This window comes from Physella acuta, unplaced genomic scaffold (genome assembly GCF_028476545.2).
Source record: "Physella acuta isolate Inbredline_101_S28 unplaced genomic scaffold, ASM2847654v3 ptg000012l, whole genome shotgun sequence".
Taxonomy (NCBI): domain Eukaryota; kingdom Metazoa; phylum Mollusca; class Gastropoda; family Physidae; genus Physella; species Physella acuta.
In genome coordinates, this window is record NW_026731532.1 from 32676 (window position 1) to 50388 (window position 17713).

Here is a 17713-nt window from a genome sequence, read left to right on the forward strand (position 1 = left end):
TTTTGCGTAATTTCCTGCGTGATTTTGGGTTTGACATTCTTCGGAACGCGCATCATTATGGGAAACTGTTCTTATTCGTATTCTATGCAATATATTAAGTTTATTCAAATATGTTTAAATTTTATAGCTTAAATTACAGAAACGCTGATTTGTGTAATTTAAATAATGTATTTTATAAGCCAATTTTTCTGATTACTGTTAAAAGTAAAAGACTTGTTTTTGCAATATAATTTCCGGGTTCGGATGAAAAACTATTCGGTGTAAATTCTCAAAAATTTCCCGGGAAAAAGTGTCAACATCAAAATCGTGGACAATCTTTATAAACAACCTACGATATTTTTAGACAAAAATGAGCAAGGATAAAAATCCTTCCCCCAACCTTCCATGGTAAGTATATATTTAGAATGAGAAATTTTAGATATGCTAACTAAGACTAAATCAGAAATCTAGAAATAATACATTGCTTACATCAATCTACATACATATTCAAGTTGAACTGTCAACACAACAAACAGTGTAACAGTTGACAGCATTAACCCCCCCCCCCCCCCCGTACTCACTTTTTAATACTTTTTCAATAGAATACCTAGCCCCTAACTCCTTGCTTACATTCTACAGCAACAATATTGTTCTTTATACCCTCTACGTCACTATCTCACATCTTCATTCGTTCAACATATGACTAACTTTCACTCCCACCAATCAAGATCTCCTACTCTAATCTAATACCCAGAACATTCATCATAAAAGTACCCTGGTACCCATGTTATGATGTTAATGATTATCTAAACCTGAGATCACAATAATACAAAATAATAAATACAATAATGAATTAATTCATAAATCTGCTACTTAGGGCCTACTACTTAAAGTAGTTATGACAATAGTTAAGGTTTGAAATTAATACAACTTGTAATTAAGAAAGAAAGCTTCAATTCTAAATACTACAAGATATAATAACAAACAATGAAACAAATTCAAAGCTTTTTTCAACCCATTTAGTCGAAAAGATTTTTATTTTTTCCGATATTGACCAAAATAAGTTTTTAAAGCTTAGGCTTAATGTTTTTACAAACATAACTCAATTTTATTAGGCCCCTGTAAACAATAATTAAGATTCCTCTGTAGACAAAGCAATCTATTTGGCAGATGAAGTAGAGTTCATGTTTCTTAACCTCGGCATATGAAGTGATTGTCCGTGTGGTCAGCGATATTCACAGCCGCCTTTACTTTTTACCTTTAATTTCCCCAATGTCTATCAGGTACCCATCAGAAATGGGTGGACTCTAATTGAATTTTATTAAACAAACATTTTGATATAGGCCTAGATCTATAATCTATAACATTCCAAACAAAATCTGTTCTGTAGAATTTACCTTTCTGCTTCCAAATGCGGTATTTTCCAATTGAAAATTCATCACAAAACATACAATAAATTATATAAATGGCATTTTATAAATTTATATAAACTATTTACTTTCACCTTGGTGTAAAAAAATGTAGGTATAAGCAAACTGATTTCAATAGTAAGAAAGAATCATGTCTTTTCTTGCTTACTAGCTTTAAAACAAGTGAATTTGACTTTTTACCTGCGTTTTTGGTCGCGTTTCTATATATTTTATTTGCGACACTAAAAAAATTATATTTAATCAACCGATTATGCTAAATTAATAAAATTGGTACTGTTGGATTGCATTTTTAAAGCTCTACAATTATATGCTATTCTTTTTATAATTTGAAGAAAATTGAATTTTTATGAGACTAACTACAATAGAATAACTAAAGTACTAGAATCTAGATGAAGTACTAGCAGTATCTAGATCTCGTGCTAGTAGAATTCTAGTAGTACTATAAAAAAATTATTGTAGATCTAGTATATACTATCTAAAGAAATGTGCTTACCCTACACTGAGTTATAATGCATTTGATTAGATAGATAGAATAATTGTCTTTAAAAGTTATGTTTGTTTTCATTTATCTGTAACTTACCACTCGATCTAAATCTAAGTACTTTTATTCTAGGGTAGAGAAATATCGGCCCAAGCAATTGGATGATTTAATTTCTCATAAAGACATAATCAATACAAGTAAGTGTTCATCTTTTAACTGTATGTTGTTCATTTTTTTACATACATTTCACTACACATCCTGTGCTTGTGGGATAAAATGTAGGCCTAGTTAGGAAAAATATTAGCAATGTCAGTTGTGGGGCTAGAAGATATATAGTAGGCCTGCGCAGTGTTAAAGAAAAGAAAATGCCTCATAATATCATTGAGAGCAAATGTGAGTCAGTTGTAGACTATCGTCTATTGATATCCACCAAGATACTACATAATTTTAAGTTATTAATAGTAACATACTTTAATATAATATAATATAGTTTTTAAAATGTACTAATCTATTATGTATATTCCACAGTTGGTAAGTTTGTAGATGATGACAGACTTCCACATCTTCTGTTTTATGGCCCACCAGGGACAGGCAAAACCAGTACAATCCTGGCTGTGGCCAAGAAAATATACTCTCCTAAAGAATTTAATTCCATGGTTTTAGAGGTGAGGGATGAGCATCAAAATATGATTTGCTTGACTTAATTTTTGTGTACATAAACTTTAAATTAAACAATGCTGTCTATTATTACCATACTCTCACATCATGATTTTGACATGCAAATTACTGTATTAGATTGGTATTTAAGATAGCACCATCCATTCTATTAACATCTGTATATTGTTGGGGGAACAAGCATAAAACCTTTTTATTGTGTCTGGAAAGTCTTGAAGATTGTAAATTTTGAATTTTGTTTTACCTTTATTATTGGTAATCAGTCCATTAATTTTTTAGGTATTGTAAGATGATCTGTTAACTTAAATATTATTGTAAATTTTAAGGGTATTGTAAGTTATTGAACTTGAACACTTGATCCATGCCAAATGTTTAGTTTGTTGGAAAATACTTTGTCTATCCTAGCTAAATGCTTCTGAGTAAAAAGTAAAGTATTTTTTTTTATCTTAGCTAAATGCTTCTGATGACCAAGGTATAAAGTATTTTTTTATCTTAGCTTAACGCTTCTGACGACCGAGGTATTGGAATTGTTCGAGGCCAGATCTTGAGCTTTGCCAGCACAAGGACTATATTCAAGTGAGTAGGTTTTTTTTAGTTGTCCCTATATAATACAGCAACTTTAAAAGAAAACATTGCAGTTATTGTTAAATATTTTTCTGTTTCCCAGAAAAGGATTTAAGTTAGTTATTCTTGATGAGGCAGATGCTATGACAAAAGATGCGCAAAATGCACTGAGGAGAGGTAACAAGAATTTGAATTTTTATCCTTAAATGCAAACTATTTTTTAAAAATTTGAATTTCTAAATTCTATAGAAAATAATTTGTTATAATAATTCTGTTTTACTCTTCCTTAACTAATCAGTGATAGAGAAGTTCACAGAAAACACTAGGTTTTGCATCATTTGCAATTATCTATCCAAAATTATACCTGCATTGCAATCAAGATGTACACGCTTCAGATTTGGTCCACTGAAACAAGATCAAATCATTCCTCGTCTGGAGTATGTTATTGCCCAGGAAAGGTGGGTTTTTATAGTTCATATAACTACTACATGTTGGGCTCTATTGTCATGTGGGGTTTTTTTTTTCATATTGTATGGACATACAAAATCAGCTTAAATAATATTAAAAATCTGATGTATTTTGATATCTTGGAATTACAAATACATGCTTAAAACATTCATTTCAAAATACTTGATTTAGCTGCTGACACCATTATTTGATTATATGAACACGCATTAGTCAGTGGTTTTCTTTTTTTTTTTGTGATATGGAGTAGTGTTCACACAAATGTATTGGCAATCAAACTGTAAAAGTTGACCTGGATTTTTGAAAACCATGAATATTATGAATGAATATAACCAATGAAACAATATTTCAGATTTATTTATTTTTGTTTTTTCCAGTGTGAAGTGCAATGAGAGTGGAGTCAAAGCTCTGGTTACACTGGCCAATGGGGACATGCGTAAAGTCTTAAACATTCTCCAGAGCACATCTATGGCATTTGATGAGGTGACAGAAGACAATGTTTACACCTGTGTTGGGCACCCCTTGAGAAAGGACATAGAGAACATTGTTAACTGGGTTCTCAATGAGAATTTCACAACGGCTTATAAGAGTATCCTCTTTTTTTTATGTATATCATTATTTAAAGTTTTATTTAGTTCTTGTTTTGCTGGTGTTTTGTTTATCTCTACAGTGACACTTTTTTTAGCCTTAACTTTTTTGTAAGATATAATGAATTTGAAAACCCAGAAAGGGTTGGCATTAAGTGATATATTGACTGAAGTTCACAGTTACGTACACAGAAGTAAGTCTGCTTTACCTTTTTTAGTATTTATTTATTTATTTTTTAAATATGGTATTCGTCTCTCTCCTTCAGTTTTTTTACCTTGGCAGGAATTATTTAACTCTTGATTTTAAATGGTTTTATGATTATGATGGTGCATTTATTGCAGAAGAATAAATAACTTAGTGTTTTGTTAGTTTTAGAAATAATCTGATCATATTTTTTTTGTGGCCTAGTAAATGTACACACTATCTACCGATACTCAGTTCATCTATTATTTAATAGTTTCTGATGATTGTTTCATATAAAATAATGGTTAATAGTTCTATATTTCTATGTACAATACATATTTAACTTTCTTACACAAGAACTGTCAAGCTTATTTATTTCTTTATAGTTGACCTACCACTTCACATTCGCATGCAACTATTGGAGAAGATGGCAGATGTTGAGTATGTATCATGTTTTTGGTTACATTTGATGATACTTGCATTCAAAATGTGTATTATATTAATATTTTTGTGCCACAACCTCAATTTTAAATTTGTTTCTAAAATGTACATATGCCAGATTTTTATAAAAGTTTCTCCTACTTTAACTTTAATTATTGTATTTGTTTTTTATAACTTAGATTTTGTTATTTATCCATTTTAGATACCGCCTGGCTGTTGGTACAAGTGAAAAAATTCAGCTGAGTTCATTGATTGCCACATTTCAAATAGCCAGAGATCTTTTGGCTAAAGAAGCCAAATAAATATCTTTGATTATTGATTTATTGTAATGTAAATAATAAAATATGCATGAATATTGAGTCATTTTGTTTTTGTACAATTTATTAAATGAGAATTGTCTAATTTCTACTGCTAGTATTTTAAACAATAGTGAGAAAGGGCATCCATTGTGGTTAGATCCATTACCTAGAAATATATATTTTAATAATTAGGAATGGTGTGATTAAAGGAATTAGCTAGTCATCATCAACATTGATCTCATTACTTGGAGACAAGATAATTTTGTTTGAAATTTATCACATTTTTTTTTTTAAAGGCAGCTTGTATACCATGTTTGTGTATTACATCTTGTCAGTGCAGTGGGTTTTTTTCTGTGTGATACAAGACTATGGAAGTTGCGCTTTTATCATGATTTTCTTCTTTAAAATAAAAATAACCAGAGGTAGTTATGCGATACACGAAGCAAGTCATTATCCTGTATGGCAAATTCCTATCACAGGTGCAACTGCACACACAATCATCTCTTTAGTCAGAAACAGGATTCATTGTTTTAATTAACCACTCTTTTTAATAATTTTTTAAATACAAAAATAATTTGTTACAATCATATCACAGACAAATCATTATTTGAGAATACATTGTTAAAATTTCAATGAAAGATTACAAAAAAAAATGTTGGTAAGTAATTCCAGGTGTAAAATCTCTGAAAGACAACAATGTCTGGCTCATACAATACCACAGCTGTGAACAACAGTTCAACGGCAGATTAAAATACTACAAATGATTATCAGATTCAATGCAATTTTAAATAGATTAGTTTCAATTTCTTGTGCTTATCCAACCGAAATATTATCTAGATTTGGATTGGTGCTAATTTAAATAATAAATGTTTAGTGAAGTGGTGTCACCCCCTCACCCAACAATTTTTTTGTTTAGTGTCACCCCCTCCCCTACTAGATTTATATTGTGAATTTTGCCCCACTACTACGCTTACATTCCTTGCCTACGTTACAGCATATGTTACGATCAGACATTTCGTTTTAAGACAAGTTTAGAGGCTATATTTTCTTTATGAATTATATATTTTTTCTATGGGTTTGCCTGAAAGTAACTCTGTTATATTTTAGCTACAAGTATTAAGAGAATTTATAACATTGTCACACAAGACGGTCTAACAGAATGATCGTATTACTTAAAGTCATAAAGATAAGTTGTTTAGTAGATTGTATGTTACTTTGTTGCTAGAAAACAACAAAAGTTAACACTCTTCAAGAGGAAACGTCAATGTAACAAACAATTATAATGCAGATATTAATTTATTATCCAGATGAAGATGCATACTTGTGATTTTGAATGTAGCCGTTAATTTGCATTTTTGAAAACTGTTTTTAATTATCACATAAATTGATTCATATAAATATGTTATGTAGACCGAGCTTAGCCAATATTTAGAAAGAAATCGATAATTTTAAAAAAATGATTAAACAGGTGAGATCTGGCCTTAGTGTGACGGAGGAGAGGTAAAAATCGTCACAAAAAAAAAGAAGTGTGACGTCAGGGGGTATTTTAAAAAATTCCAAGTAGGCTTAGTATTGAGTGCACTGTTTCCAATAGCTTAATATAACATGAGAGAGGCCATTTTGAATCTATGATGGGCTCTGTTGACCTCTTCTTTCCCCCCCCCCCCCCCCCCCCCATGTATTGCTGCAGTAAACTTTGGTATTTTATCACTGAAATCAGTTAGATACTATATCTATATAGACCTATTACAGGGGTCGGCAACCTTTCGAAGCGGAAGAGCCAAAAGTTACAATTTTCAAAATCTCCCTGGTTTAAAAGAGCCACTAACATTTTTTTATTACAAGTATTTTATTTTTTTATTAAGCTTATTAGTATTTGTGCAAGGAGCTGGAGAGCCGCATCTTGACATCAAAAGAGCCGCATGCGGCTCGCGAGCCGCAGGTTGCCGACCCCTGACCTATTATATTCCGTTGGCTGGATCAGCATTCCACCATAGAGGTCGCTACTAGCCCATGGACTTGTGACGATCGTAATGTTTTCATAGGGCTAAAATCTGTGTAGGGGTTTTGCATCTGCTTTCTATTTTCAAATCCAAAATCTTCTGATGGCGGTTGAAAGGAAGAGCTAAGTGGGTCATTCACGGCCCAGCCTAGACCTTTTGCAACAGCGGCAGCTAGGTAGCGTTTCCGTCTGTTTAATTTATAAAGCCTCATCCTTTCTCTTTCCTCCTCTGAATCCTCTAAAATATTTTCCCACCGAAGACTTTCGTTCGATTTGTTATTGATATTGATATGAGCTAAAGCGATACTACGATTTTTTTCGAGTATCGCATCCAATGATTTTGGCAGGTCTTTAGCGTCGTTTATCTGTCTACTTCCGTTGGCTTTACTGCGAGCAGTGGGTTTAGTTTTTTGTTTGATGCTGATTTGGCTCATTTTGTTGGAAAGTGTTCTGGCGTCATTTTGGCCGAGGTGCGTAGGTGAGGTTTCTTTGGCTTTAGATACAAGAGTGGAAGACGACTGCGTTTCTGATGGGTCATTTGGTCTGGTCAATGTGCCAGGGATCATGGGTAGTTTTATTTTTCCCGATAGTCCCAGCTGATCATTGATGTCTGAAAAATAAAACATTACATTTTTTTATTTAAAGCTTAAGGCTAAGGAAATAAAACCATAGTCAAATTATTTCTCGTAGTATCGATTAGCCATAATTTACAGAATAGAGTGTTGTTCAGACACAATGTTGGCAGATTCCCCACTCTCCACACAAAAAGCCAAACTTCCCTAAAATAGCGTCACACCCCTCTCATTGGATATTTATTTATTCCCTCCCAATCACAGCCCACCCACTGATCAAATTACTATTTTATAATCTATTTTGCATTTCTTAGACATTATCAATATCGAGAGGGGGTAATTACCATGGAAGTATTGGAAGCTACTTGACAGAGCAGTGCAATTAGGTTTGGGGGGGGGGGGGGTGACATGACAAAGTGAAATGATCTGGGTAGCATGTTCACCCCTAAACTCCACCTCCAAAAAAAATTACTCCAAATTTTAAGAAATATATATAGACCTTATGTCACATTACCCCCCCCCCCCCCCTCTAGAGTTACTTCCAGGAATTTATATAGAAAATATACTTTTACCAGTGTCCGCCCCCCCCCCCCCGGAAAATGTTGTCCGCCCCCCCCCCCCCCGGAAATATTAAGTGCTCCCCCGGAGAAAAAAGTCTGGAAGAAACACTGACCCTCTTCTCCCCCCCCCCCCCCCCCCCCCCCCAACTTCCTTTACAGCACGTAACTCGTCCAATAGCCAGACTAATTCTACTTTCAGTGCGTGACTGTATGGCCTATGTCAATGTTTATCTAATATTCGCTAGGCGATGTGTTTTCATGAAGTTTGTTTTTCTAGCCTCCTGTGTGGTGGTGTGTGGCTCTTCTAAGTGATAACCCAATCAAACACTGTGACCAAGGCGATGGTCTACGCGCATCAATGTGGGTCATGAACATGACGTGGCTACACGCTTCAAGGTCTGACAGTAACACAACTCGGCTACACACTTGGGGTATAGCCTACAGGACTTACACTCGTACTAAGCAATGAATTTAATTATAGTTTTAACCAAGATAAAGCCATGGTCCCCAAAATCGTTCGTAGATCTGCAATAGAATATAAGGGGACGGCGTGGCCTAGTGGTAGAGAGCTAGACTGCTAACCCGAGAGTCAGTGGAACGTCCCTGGGTCCACCCAGCTCTGATGGGTATCTAACTCACGTTAGGGTAAGTAAAGGCGGTTAGGCATAGTGCTGACCGTCATGTGCCGAGGTCTCTGAAGCAGATGAACTATACTTAATCTGCCACATGTGTCTTGGGCACGAACGGGAAATGATGATGATGAATAGAATATAACTATGCTTCTAGACTCGATGATGTCGTATGTCTTTCTCTACTTTTATCCATCTGAGCCAAGGTCTGCTTTCCTTTGAGGTTTTGGTCATACGCCCCTTTATGATTTGAAATATCTCCCAGATGAACTAAACATCAGTTTTCTGGGGAGGGGGAGGGTGCTCAGTCAATAAATGGGGTCTTTGCATAAAGCAAACAGCATGGTTGTTTATTATTTTCAATCCCTTTCATCCTATGTTGGTCTATACATTTTTCGGTGTATATGGTTCTTCGTCAACTGACAAAGGCAGGACTATCTTGGGGGAAAATTGCCAAATACCGGCTAAAGTGGAAAGAGCTTTCTGTGGCGGCCCATGAGTCTTGGGCACAAAATTTATGATGATGTAACATCAAGCACAGATCTCCGCTCACCTAGGTCATTCTGACCCACTGATTACAAGAGTAACCTTTGCTTGATGTTTCAGCCTCGAGCTCGCGTCGTCGTTTGTTCTATGGTAGGTCTATTCTCTACAGTCATTGGGTTTTTAATATCAGTGTCAGTATTATGATGACGTAACATGACTGTTTTTGGCTCTACTTGGTATTTCCTTTCCAGCGGCAGAAAACACGTCACTTGCAAGTCATGAGATCTAGGACGATCTTACTATGGCAGTTGTGATCTACTTTTGTGTGAAACTCCGTAACTCTTAATAGATTCGCTCTATTTAAAAAAAAAATTCATTGTGCTTTCGTAGCTTTCAACGCTGTCTGCATTATCGCTTAGCAGTGACGGCGTTGTGTAACCGTTTAAATAACTTTAAAAGCCTGCTGCTATGCCAGATCTAATTTGATAGAATTATATTTGTAGGTGGACAGTGCTAGAAATTGTATGCATATTTAAGAAAAAAGAAAAGGGAGAAAAATAATTTGCACACAGTTTCAAGAGCGTATATTTGAGTCAAGATGCAGATGCACCTGACATTTTAGACCATCACTGCGACCTAATACGTGTATTAGAACTCTAGGTAATGACACACTGATAAATAATTCTTAAATAAATAGTGCACATTTATTTAAAACAATCAAAACATAGATCTAATTTTTTTTAAACCCACAAAACTGATTTGAAAAGGGAAATCAGTAGTCAACGAATATTTTATAAAGTTTTTTTTTTTTACAATCACGCGGAACTGATGTATTTGAAAAAGTCCGCACATACACAAACACGAACGCACTCTCCGCTACCCCTACCACGAAAACCTGGATACGCCACTGCCCAGTATACATTTTCAGTCCCCCCCCCCCTCCACTGAATCCTCCCATTGAGGGTGAATCAAGAAACACAGCATGCTGTATAAAGAAACCAGAAACCCTTCTATATTTCTGTTCACGGCTTTATGTTTCTTTTATGCTAATGTTCGATACGCACCGCTCTCAATCAATAATGTTTGATTTTCGTCCTCTCGGGGCGATTTATTGCAGCACCGTCTCAACGCAGATTTACGCAGATTACCCCATACGCCTGGTCTCGTTGGGACAGTGCCTACCTTTTTAATCACCGTGTTCAACACTACTGTCCTTGTGGTTGTACATAGATAGACTTAGTAAAGAAAACACGTTTACAAATACAAGGGGAGGGAAATCTAATCTCCGGTGGTTTATCCAGATTTTTTTATTAATCAAGTTAACATGCGGTTTTCGTTCCTGATTCATATCAAGCCAATATTAATAAAAGCAGCATGAATCTTGATTATTTAATCCAGTTCTACTAACCACGTTCGTCATGAATAAGACCCCCCACGCGCATATCTCGCTTGTCAGACCAACAACGAAAGAATTCATTTCATTGTTGGTTTTTTGCAATATAAAAAAAAATCAATAGCTTATCTATTGGATAAATTGTAATTTAATGTCTTTAATTTAATCACAAGACAGTGCGTGCAACTCGATGAAACACTTTGTCATTATACACAAGCAATAGACCCGAATCGTGGGGAGTGGTAGTTGATACTACACCGCTTTGTGAAGTAGTCAAGCCCATCTCACTATACTGACAGATCAAGCCCCATGTGATTATACTGACAGATCAAGCCCCATGTGATTATACTGATATATCAAGCCCCATGTGATTATACTGACAGATCAAGCCCCATGTGATTATACTGACAGATCAAGCCCCATGTGATTATACTGACAGATCAAGCCTCATGTCACTACACTGACAGATCAAGCCTCATGTCACAATACTGACAGATCAAGCCTCATGTCACAATATTGACAGATCAAGCCACATGTGATTATACTGACAGATCAAGCCCCATCTCACTATACTGACAGATCAAGCCCCATGCGATTATACTGACAGATTAAGCCCCATGCGATTATACTGACAGATTAAGCCCCATGTGATTATACTGACAGATCAAGCCCCATGTGATTATACTGACAGATCAAGCCCCATGTGATTATAGTGACAGATCAAGCCCCTTGTGATTATACTGATAGATCATGCCCATGTCACTACACTGACAGATCAAGCCCCATGTGATTATACTGACAGATCAAGCCCCATGTGATTACACTGACAGATCCCCCCATGTGATTATACTGACAGATCAAACCCCGTCACTATACTAACAGATCAAGCGTCTGGTCAATATATATGTTGGGTGCCTTAAAGGAAATGTAATAATTAGCATCTTAAAATGTTTTTAGACCCAAACTTATTGGTATAGAGATCTCTTTCAATGGGAATGAATTAAAATGACATTGGTTATGCTCTCAGCTGTTAGTTTTGTTTTTTGTTAGTTATCCGGACAGTTTTCATTTTTAGAGTATCATCCATAAATGATGTGAGGCTTTACCCCCCTCAACCCCCCCCCCCCACCTTGATCGTCAAAGTCAGGATCCTTAAATGACATCGTACAGTTCTAAACTGTACTCATAATCTACCCAATTTTAAGGTTTTCATCATTTTTAGCGCAATTTCCATTCTGGAGAATTGCGTTTATTAACCCATCATTTCTGGATGTATGGATGGATGGATGGATGTGTGTCCGCAGCTTTAAGTCGTATCTCCTCCTCAACGAAGCAATATCGATGACTAGTTCCAAAAGCAATTATGTTAAGCAAGTTACGAGGATGAACATAGGCCATAAAAATTCCGGGTTTCTTTCATGGATTTCCCGGAAAAGCCAAAAAAAGCTCGAAAAAAAGCAGTTTTTGGCCCATATCTCGACAACCAGACCACTTAGCGACTTGAAACATGTACCAATCGATTCCTGCCATAATTTAGAACAATATTGCCGAAGAAAGTTTTCAAAAATATCCTTTCGTTCAGTCACAATTTTTTTTTTAATTCATTAAAATTTGGACCGAATTAGTAGGCATTTTTTCCAACCACACCACACGCGTCATCATGTTCAATAGCTGCGCCATCACGTTCAATGGCTGCGTCATCACGTTCAGTAGCTAGGCGCGCAATGGTTTTTAGTCATGTAACTCTATTGTAAATAAAACATGTAAAATACTGAAAAACAAATTAATAAAAAACGTTTTAATAACTAACCAATGGTTTTACTAACCCTGCTCTTGATTTACGCTACGACAGAGCTATTTTTAGATAACATAAGGAAATTGCGCTTAAATGTCACTAGACTTTTTAATTAACTTGTTTTCTTTGAAAGGATGCAAAACAAGTGCCAGACTTGAGGGAAATTGCTCCCCCTCCTCTCCATAATATATTGTTAATTAAGAATAAATCTTTCCTTTCCACAGAAATGTGGTGTCATTTTTTAATTACCTCTTACAAAACAAATTGGACATTTTGGTACATATGCAACTAGTTGGATATTACTAAGTGTGTGTAAATGAGTGGCGAATACCCTGTTTGGGGCAGCAGTGATTTTGTTTTACTTCACCTCTAATATGTCCCCTCCCCCCTTGTGTTTATTTATTTTTTCACTGCTAAAACATAAACATGTGTAATATAAGTTATTATAAGTCTGTGAGTGTTCTACGTGGCTGTAAAAATCTCTTTGAATGCTAAAATTTTTCATCTTACCTGTTGGTTCAACTGCTCCAAGACCTTTAACCTCAAGTTTGCCTTGATCTTCATCACTAGCAGTTTTGAAAAAGTCAAGTCTTTCCGATTTCCCAGAATGCTTTTTACTCTTTTTCTTCTTCTTTGATTTTTTTTGTTTAGTTTCAGTCATGGTTGATTTATTTTTCGAGTTGACTTTTTCCTCACATTGATCCATGAAATTACCTTTTGGTTGAAAATAAAAATAAATAACAATATGAATCATGTTAAGTGTGTTTTGAGAATTTAAAACGTATTTTTAAACTTAAACAATTACTCCCGAAGGTGTCATTAACTTTTTTTTAGTATACTTATATATTATATATATATATATATATATATATATATATATATATATATATATATATATATATATATATATATTTAAAAAAAGTTTATTAGATATTGTAACTAAAGCAGGAATGCAACATCACCAATCATCATCTTTTCCTGTTTGCACCAAATAAACATGGGGCAGATGAAGTAGAGTTAATCTTTTTAGTTACCACAATATTCCCTTGTATGACAAATACAAACGAATAGTGTGGTCAGCCACATTTCCTATTAGGGGAACAAGATAGTTTGTTTCCTTAACATTAGTTAAGTACCTATCAGAGCTAGGTGGACTCAAGATATCCTACAGATTCAAGCCAGAGATCCAGACTTGAGGCTTTCAAGTTAGCTTTACCTAAGCCACACCATCCTCATAACGGCTAATAGATGTAACTATATAAGACAGTTGTTGTTTTGGGGTTCATGGGGTGGGGTTATTTTATCCTCCCCAATACCATAAGGTTATGACCCTTTTAAATAACTAAGAAGGATGTTCAATTAAATGTTGTGTCCATTTAAAATGCACATCCTTCTTAGTTATGTTCAATTAAATGTTGTGTCCATTTAAAATGCACATCCTTCTTAGTTATGTTCAATTAAATGTTGTGTCCATTTAAAATGCACAAAAACTGTATTTTAAAAAAAATTAACAATGTCTTACCCATTGTGTCATGTTACAGGATAACTTATATGAATTTTTAAAAATGGAGATAAGTGACTATTTTAGGTCCATCAAAATTATTCTTCCATAAATTATCATAAAATTATCAATGGCTGGATCCACTTGAGGTTAAGAAAAAGTCCTTTGGATAGAGTGTTTTAACCCAGAGTAACGTTATTCTTTACAAAGTACAGTAACAACTTGATCGAGATCTATACTATGTTAAATAATAAATAATTATAACTTTTTACAATGATAATAATTTACTGTATTCCCAACTTTTGACTGTCTACTTAATACTAAATATAGCTATTAACTATTATAACTAACTTAACTAACTTATGATTTGTTTTCAATTTTCACAACAGGTGTCATAAAAATAACTTAGTCTAAATACATTTTGTTTTACTTACCAACATCCTTGACGAGACATAGTAATGACATTCGTAGATGATAAAACCATGATCGGTTAGTTAAAAGTCGAGTATTGATTCACCGAATAGTAATCACTTAATAGGCCTAGCTAGTAGCTAGACTAGAATCTATTCTTGATCATCATATGACCAGGCGAAGAAGCACCAGCTATTAAAATTTAAAGGTTAAGAAATGTTGTTATTATTTTAAAAGCTTAGTTTACAAATCAATCAAGCGGGGTTTTTTAAAATTCAATAACGTAGATCTGTATACTATTTTTAATTTTTGTAGCTTTTTGTTTTTAATTTATTTTGTAGACCTACAAGCGGAAAAAAAATATTTTGTCATTTAGACGTATCACACCTAATAGGACGCCATGTATCACATATTTAAACAAAATAGTTTTATACAAGTTTTTGAGAACCAAGCATTTGATAGACACATACTAGTTCAAATCATATTTTAAAGCTGATTTCTAAACTTTTTTGTTCGGTATCTGCATTTAAATCTTGTTAAAACAGATAATATTTAACGCGCATTAATATTTGGTATCCAAGCAAGAAGTCATGTAGGGGCCTATATAGCGGTAGTAGTTCCAACAATACCGGTGCTGTTTTTATTCGGATTCTATTTATTAATTAGGCCTAAATTAAATAGATCTAGAATAGAGTCTATAGGGAACCTAAATTATATTAAAATGTGCCATGGAATATAAACTTAAATTCGGATCAAATTTAACTAAATATATGAAAAGTAAATTATGGGCATGATGTTTATAATATTTAAATATTATATCAACTACAATATACAGCTGTTATGAAATATGATACTATCGATCGACCGTCCTTAACACTTATTAAGTTATCATGCCCTTATTTTATTAGGCACTAAAGTTGATTTTCCCCTCATTTTCCACCCTCTCGGTCCTCTGCTGCTCTGAGTAGTTCTGCTGCAACGGGCAGCAGTGTTTCTTCCAGACATTTTTCTCCGGGGGGGGGGGGGGTGTGGCACTTGACATTATCGGGGTGGGGGGGACATTAGTAAAAGTATATATTTTCTATATAACATCTATTTCGTTCTGGGGTGGAGGATGCCTGGAAGAAACTGACGAGCAGCCCTATCCCTTGATGTCCAGCCATGCAGTCACATATTTGTCTTCCCCTTCTTCTCCCTCCTGGCACAGTAACTGTTTTGTGTAGGTTGTTGGCTCGTGTGAGAATGACATGCCTATAGGCCTACCATCTCAAATTTTCTTCGAGTAGACTTTCAATGGACCAAACGTATTCATTACTTATCTGATCGCTGTGTCTCTCATAAGTCTGCATAGCATTCTCATTTCCAAGGGCCTAAAAAACGATAGTCGGAGCCTAATTCGTTATTGAATTTAATTCAATATGCATGTTCTAATACAAGTCAAGTGTTTTATCGAGATTAGTGTTAAACCCCACTTTTTTTGTGCTGCGTTATGAATGGGGGCACATGAAACTCTCGTGAAGGGCGCACTTAAATTTCCGGGTTGAAGTGGTTAAAGTAAAACCTATATAATTTCTTAATAAATTATTTCTATTTCGTCCATGATGGGGGGAGGGGGGGGGCGTGCGTGGTCTGAGATCATTTATTAGCTCATGTCTCAGAAAGATTATTCGTATTTGTTGGACGTGCACTATCAACAATGTGGTACTATGGTAACGGACAAACCAACTGCTAGCTGAAGATGATCTCCCGAGCAAATGGAGATGGATTGGCCACACATTCAGGAAACCTGTATCCAGCTCAATAAGACAGTTCCCTCCCCTGGCATCTACAAGTAAAATAAATAGGAGCAGACCAATGGATGACCTGGAAGAAGACACCAAGAAGATTGGATACACTTGAGGACAGTAAAGTTGGCGAGACTAGCCTACTGAAAAACTTGTCTACGGCCTATGTCATAGGAGGGGAGACAACAGGTTAATGTAACCCAACATGACACTAAGAGATCAAATAATATTGATAACGGAGGTGAGGGGATTGAAGAAAGAGAATAAATATGTGGTGCAAGGGTGAAAAGTGGGGCCTTCTCATTATGGTTCCGCCCCCCCCCCCCCCAGTATGAATGATGAAATATGTTGAAATGGCTGCTTAAACGCCAAATGATAATTTATGGTAAATATAGGTAGAAGTTTGACCCTTGTGGAAAAACTACTGAACGAAGTAGTATACAGATTTGATGAAAAACTTGTCCGGAACCCAGTCCAACCAGTAGGACATCAGGCTAACATTTAACACAAAAAAAGACGCAAAAAATATATCTGAGTAGAGTTTCAGACCAATAGGCCCAAGACCCTACAGATGTAGCGAACAACATAAAAAGTCAAGGAAATTCTTACAAAAAGTATAAGTTCATTCGCACTCAAGTCAGGGGGAAGTGAATGGGAATAATATTGAGACCCCCTGAAAAGTTATTTCTACAAAGTCTTTACAACCCATAACAAATTAAAACTTAAATTACAGAAGGAAATAGTAATTTTTTAAAAAAAAAGACACAAAAAATTATAATAGAAAATTTTAATAATTGTTATAATTATTGTTAACAATGTGTTACAGTACAGTTAGATAGAAACAGATTTAACAAAATATATTCCAATAGAACTTTCTTGTTTACACATGCAAAGCTATGTTGTGCATAAAATATAATATATACACTGCACTGTCAATGCTGTAATAACTGTATCTATAGTGCATCTTGTAAGAATTCAGAAATTTGTGGGAAAAAAAAACCTAACACAACCAAACTTCAGCATATTAACAGTAATAAATCACCTACCAATATGCTGATACCCAGTTACACGTGTGTAAAAAAAAAAAATCTTAACATCAGTGTTTGTAAAGTTAAGTAAAAAAGGTATTTTAATGACGGACAGAATTATAAAAATGTAAGGCACTAACTGTAATATACATAGGCAGATTATGAAACAAAATAAGGCTTTCAAAAGTCAATGGGTAGGTCTACAACATATGTACGCACTGACCAAAGGAAACTTTTGTAACTTCACTGTTTCAACACTTGTTAAATTATACATTTGAAATTATGTTCATTAAAATTATATCTTTAAAAAATTGCAAACATGCACAATACATGCAAACATGTAATTTAATATTGCACTGACACCAGTGGTTAAGTCAATCAAAAACATTTGTCATCAGAAGAGTTTAAAATTGTTGTATGTACAAAAATGTTACTTGTGGCTATTTT

The 17713-nt window shown here is 34.7% G+C and overlaps 2 protein-coding genes across 2 annotated transcripts; one reads left to right on the forward strand and one right to left on the reverse strand.

Annotated features, from left to right (window-relative positions):
• The first annotated feature begins 231 nt into the window (after nucleotides 1-231).
• LOC131934641 (replication factor C subunit 5) lies at nucleotides 232-5162 on the forward strand. The gene is made up of 10 exons (XM_059290714.1): nucleotides 232-387; nucleotides 2023-2087; nucleotides 2419-2555; nucleotides 3062-3141; nucleotides 3233-3306; nucleotides 3428-3587; nucleotides 3972-4183; nucleotides 4298-4375; nucleotides 4752-4806; nucleotides 5009-5162. Exons 1-10 carry the CDS (start codon nucleotides 350-352, stop codon nucleotides 5106-5108), a joined length of 999 nt encoding a protein of 332 aa, XP_059146697.1. The 5' UTR covers nucleotides 232-349; the 3' UTR covers nucleotides 5109-5162.
• A 1904-nt stretch (nucleotides 5163-7066) lies between these two features.
• On the reverse strand, nucleotides 7067-14648 carry LOC131934659 (uncharacterized). Its single transcript, XM_059290738.1, has 3 exons — nucleotides 14478-14648; nucleotides 13053-13256; nucleotides 7067-7717 (listed from the first exon to the last, which is right to left on the reverse strand). The coding sequence occupies exons 1-3, from the start codon at nucleotides 14506-14508 to the stop codon at nucleotides 7086-7088; spliced, it is 867 nt and encodes a 288-aa protein (XP_059146721.1). The 5' UTR covers nucleotides 14509-14648; the 3' UTR covers nucleotides 7067-7085.
• Nucleotides 14649-17713: the final 3065 nt, after the last annotated feature.

What these genes read in the sequence shown, in the direction of transcription:
- LOC131934659 (XM_059290738.1), bottom strand. Translation starts at nt 14,508, where the DNA reads ATGTCATTACTATGTCTCGTCAAGGATGTTG. An exon ending in ATGTCTCGTCAAGGATGTTG is followed by an intron (nt 13,257 to 14,477) that starts GTAAGTAAAACA and finishes TTCAACCAAAAG; the next exon opens with GTAATTTCATGGATCAATGT. An exon ending in TGGAGCAGTTGAACCAACAG is followed by an intron (nt 7,718 to 13,052) that starts GTAAGATGAAAA and finishes TTTATTTTTCAG; the next exon opens with ACATCAATGATCAGCTGGGA.
- LOC131934641 (XM_059290714.1), top strand. Translation starts at nt 350, where the DNA reads ATGAGCAAGGATAAAAATCCTTCCCCCAACCTTCCATG. An exon ending in TAAAGACATAATCAATACAA is followed by an intron (nt 2,088 to 2,418) that starts GTAAGTGTTCAT and finishes TATATTCCACAG; the next exon opens with TTGGTAAGTTTGTAGATGAT. An exon ending in TTTCACAACGGCTTATAAGA is followed by an intron (nt 4,184 to 4,297) that starts GTATCCTCTTTT and finishes CTTTTTTGTAAG; the next exon opens with ATATAATGAATTTGAAAACC.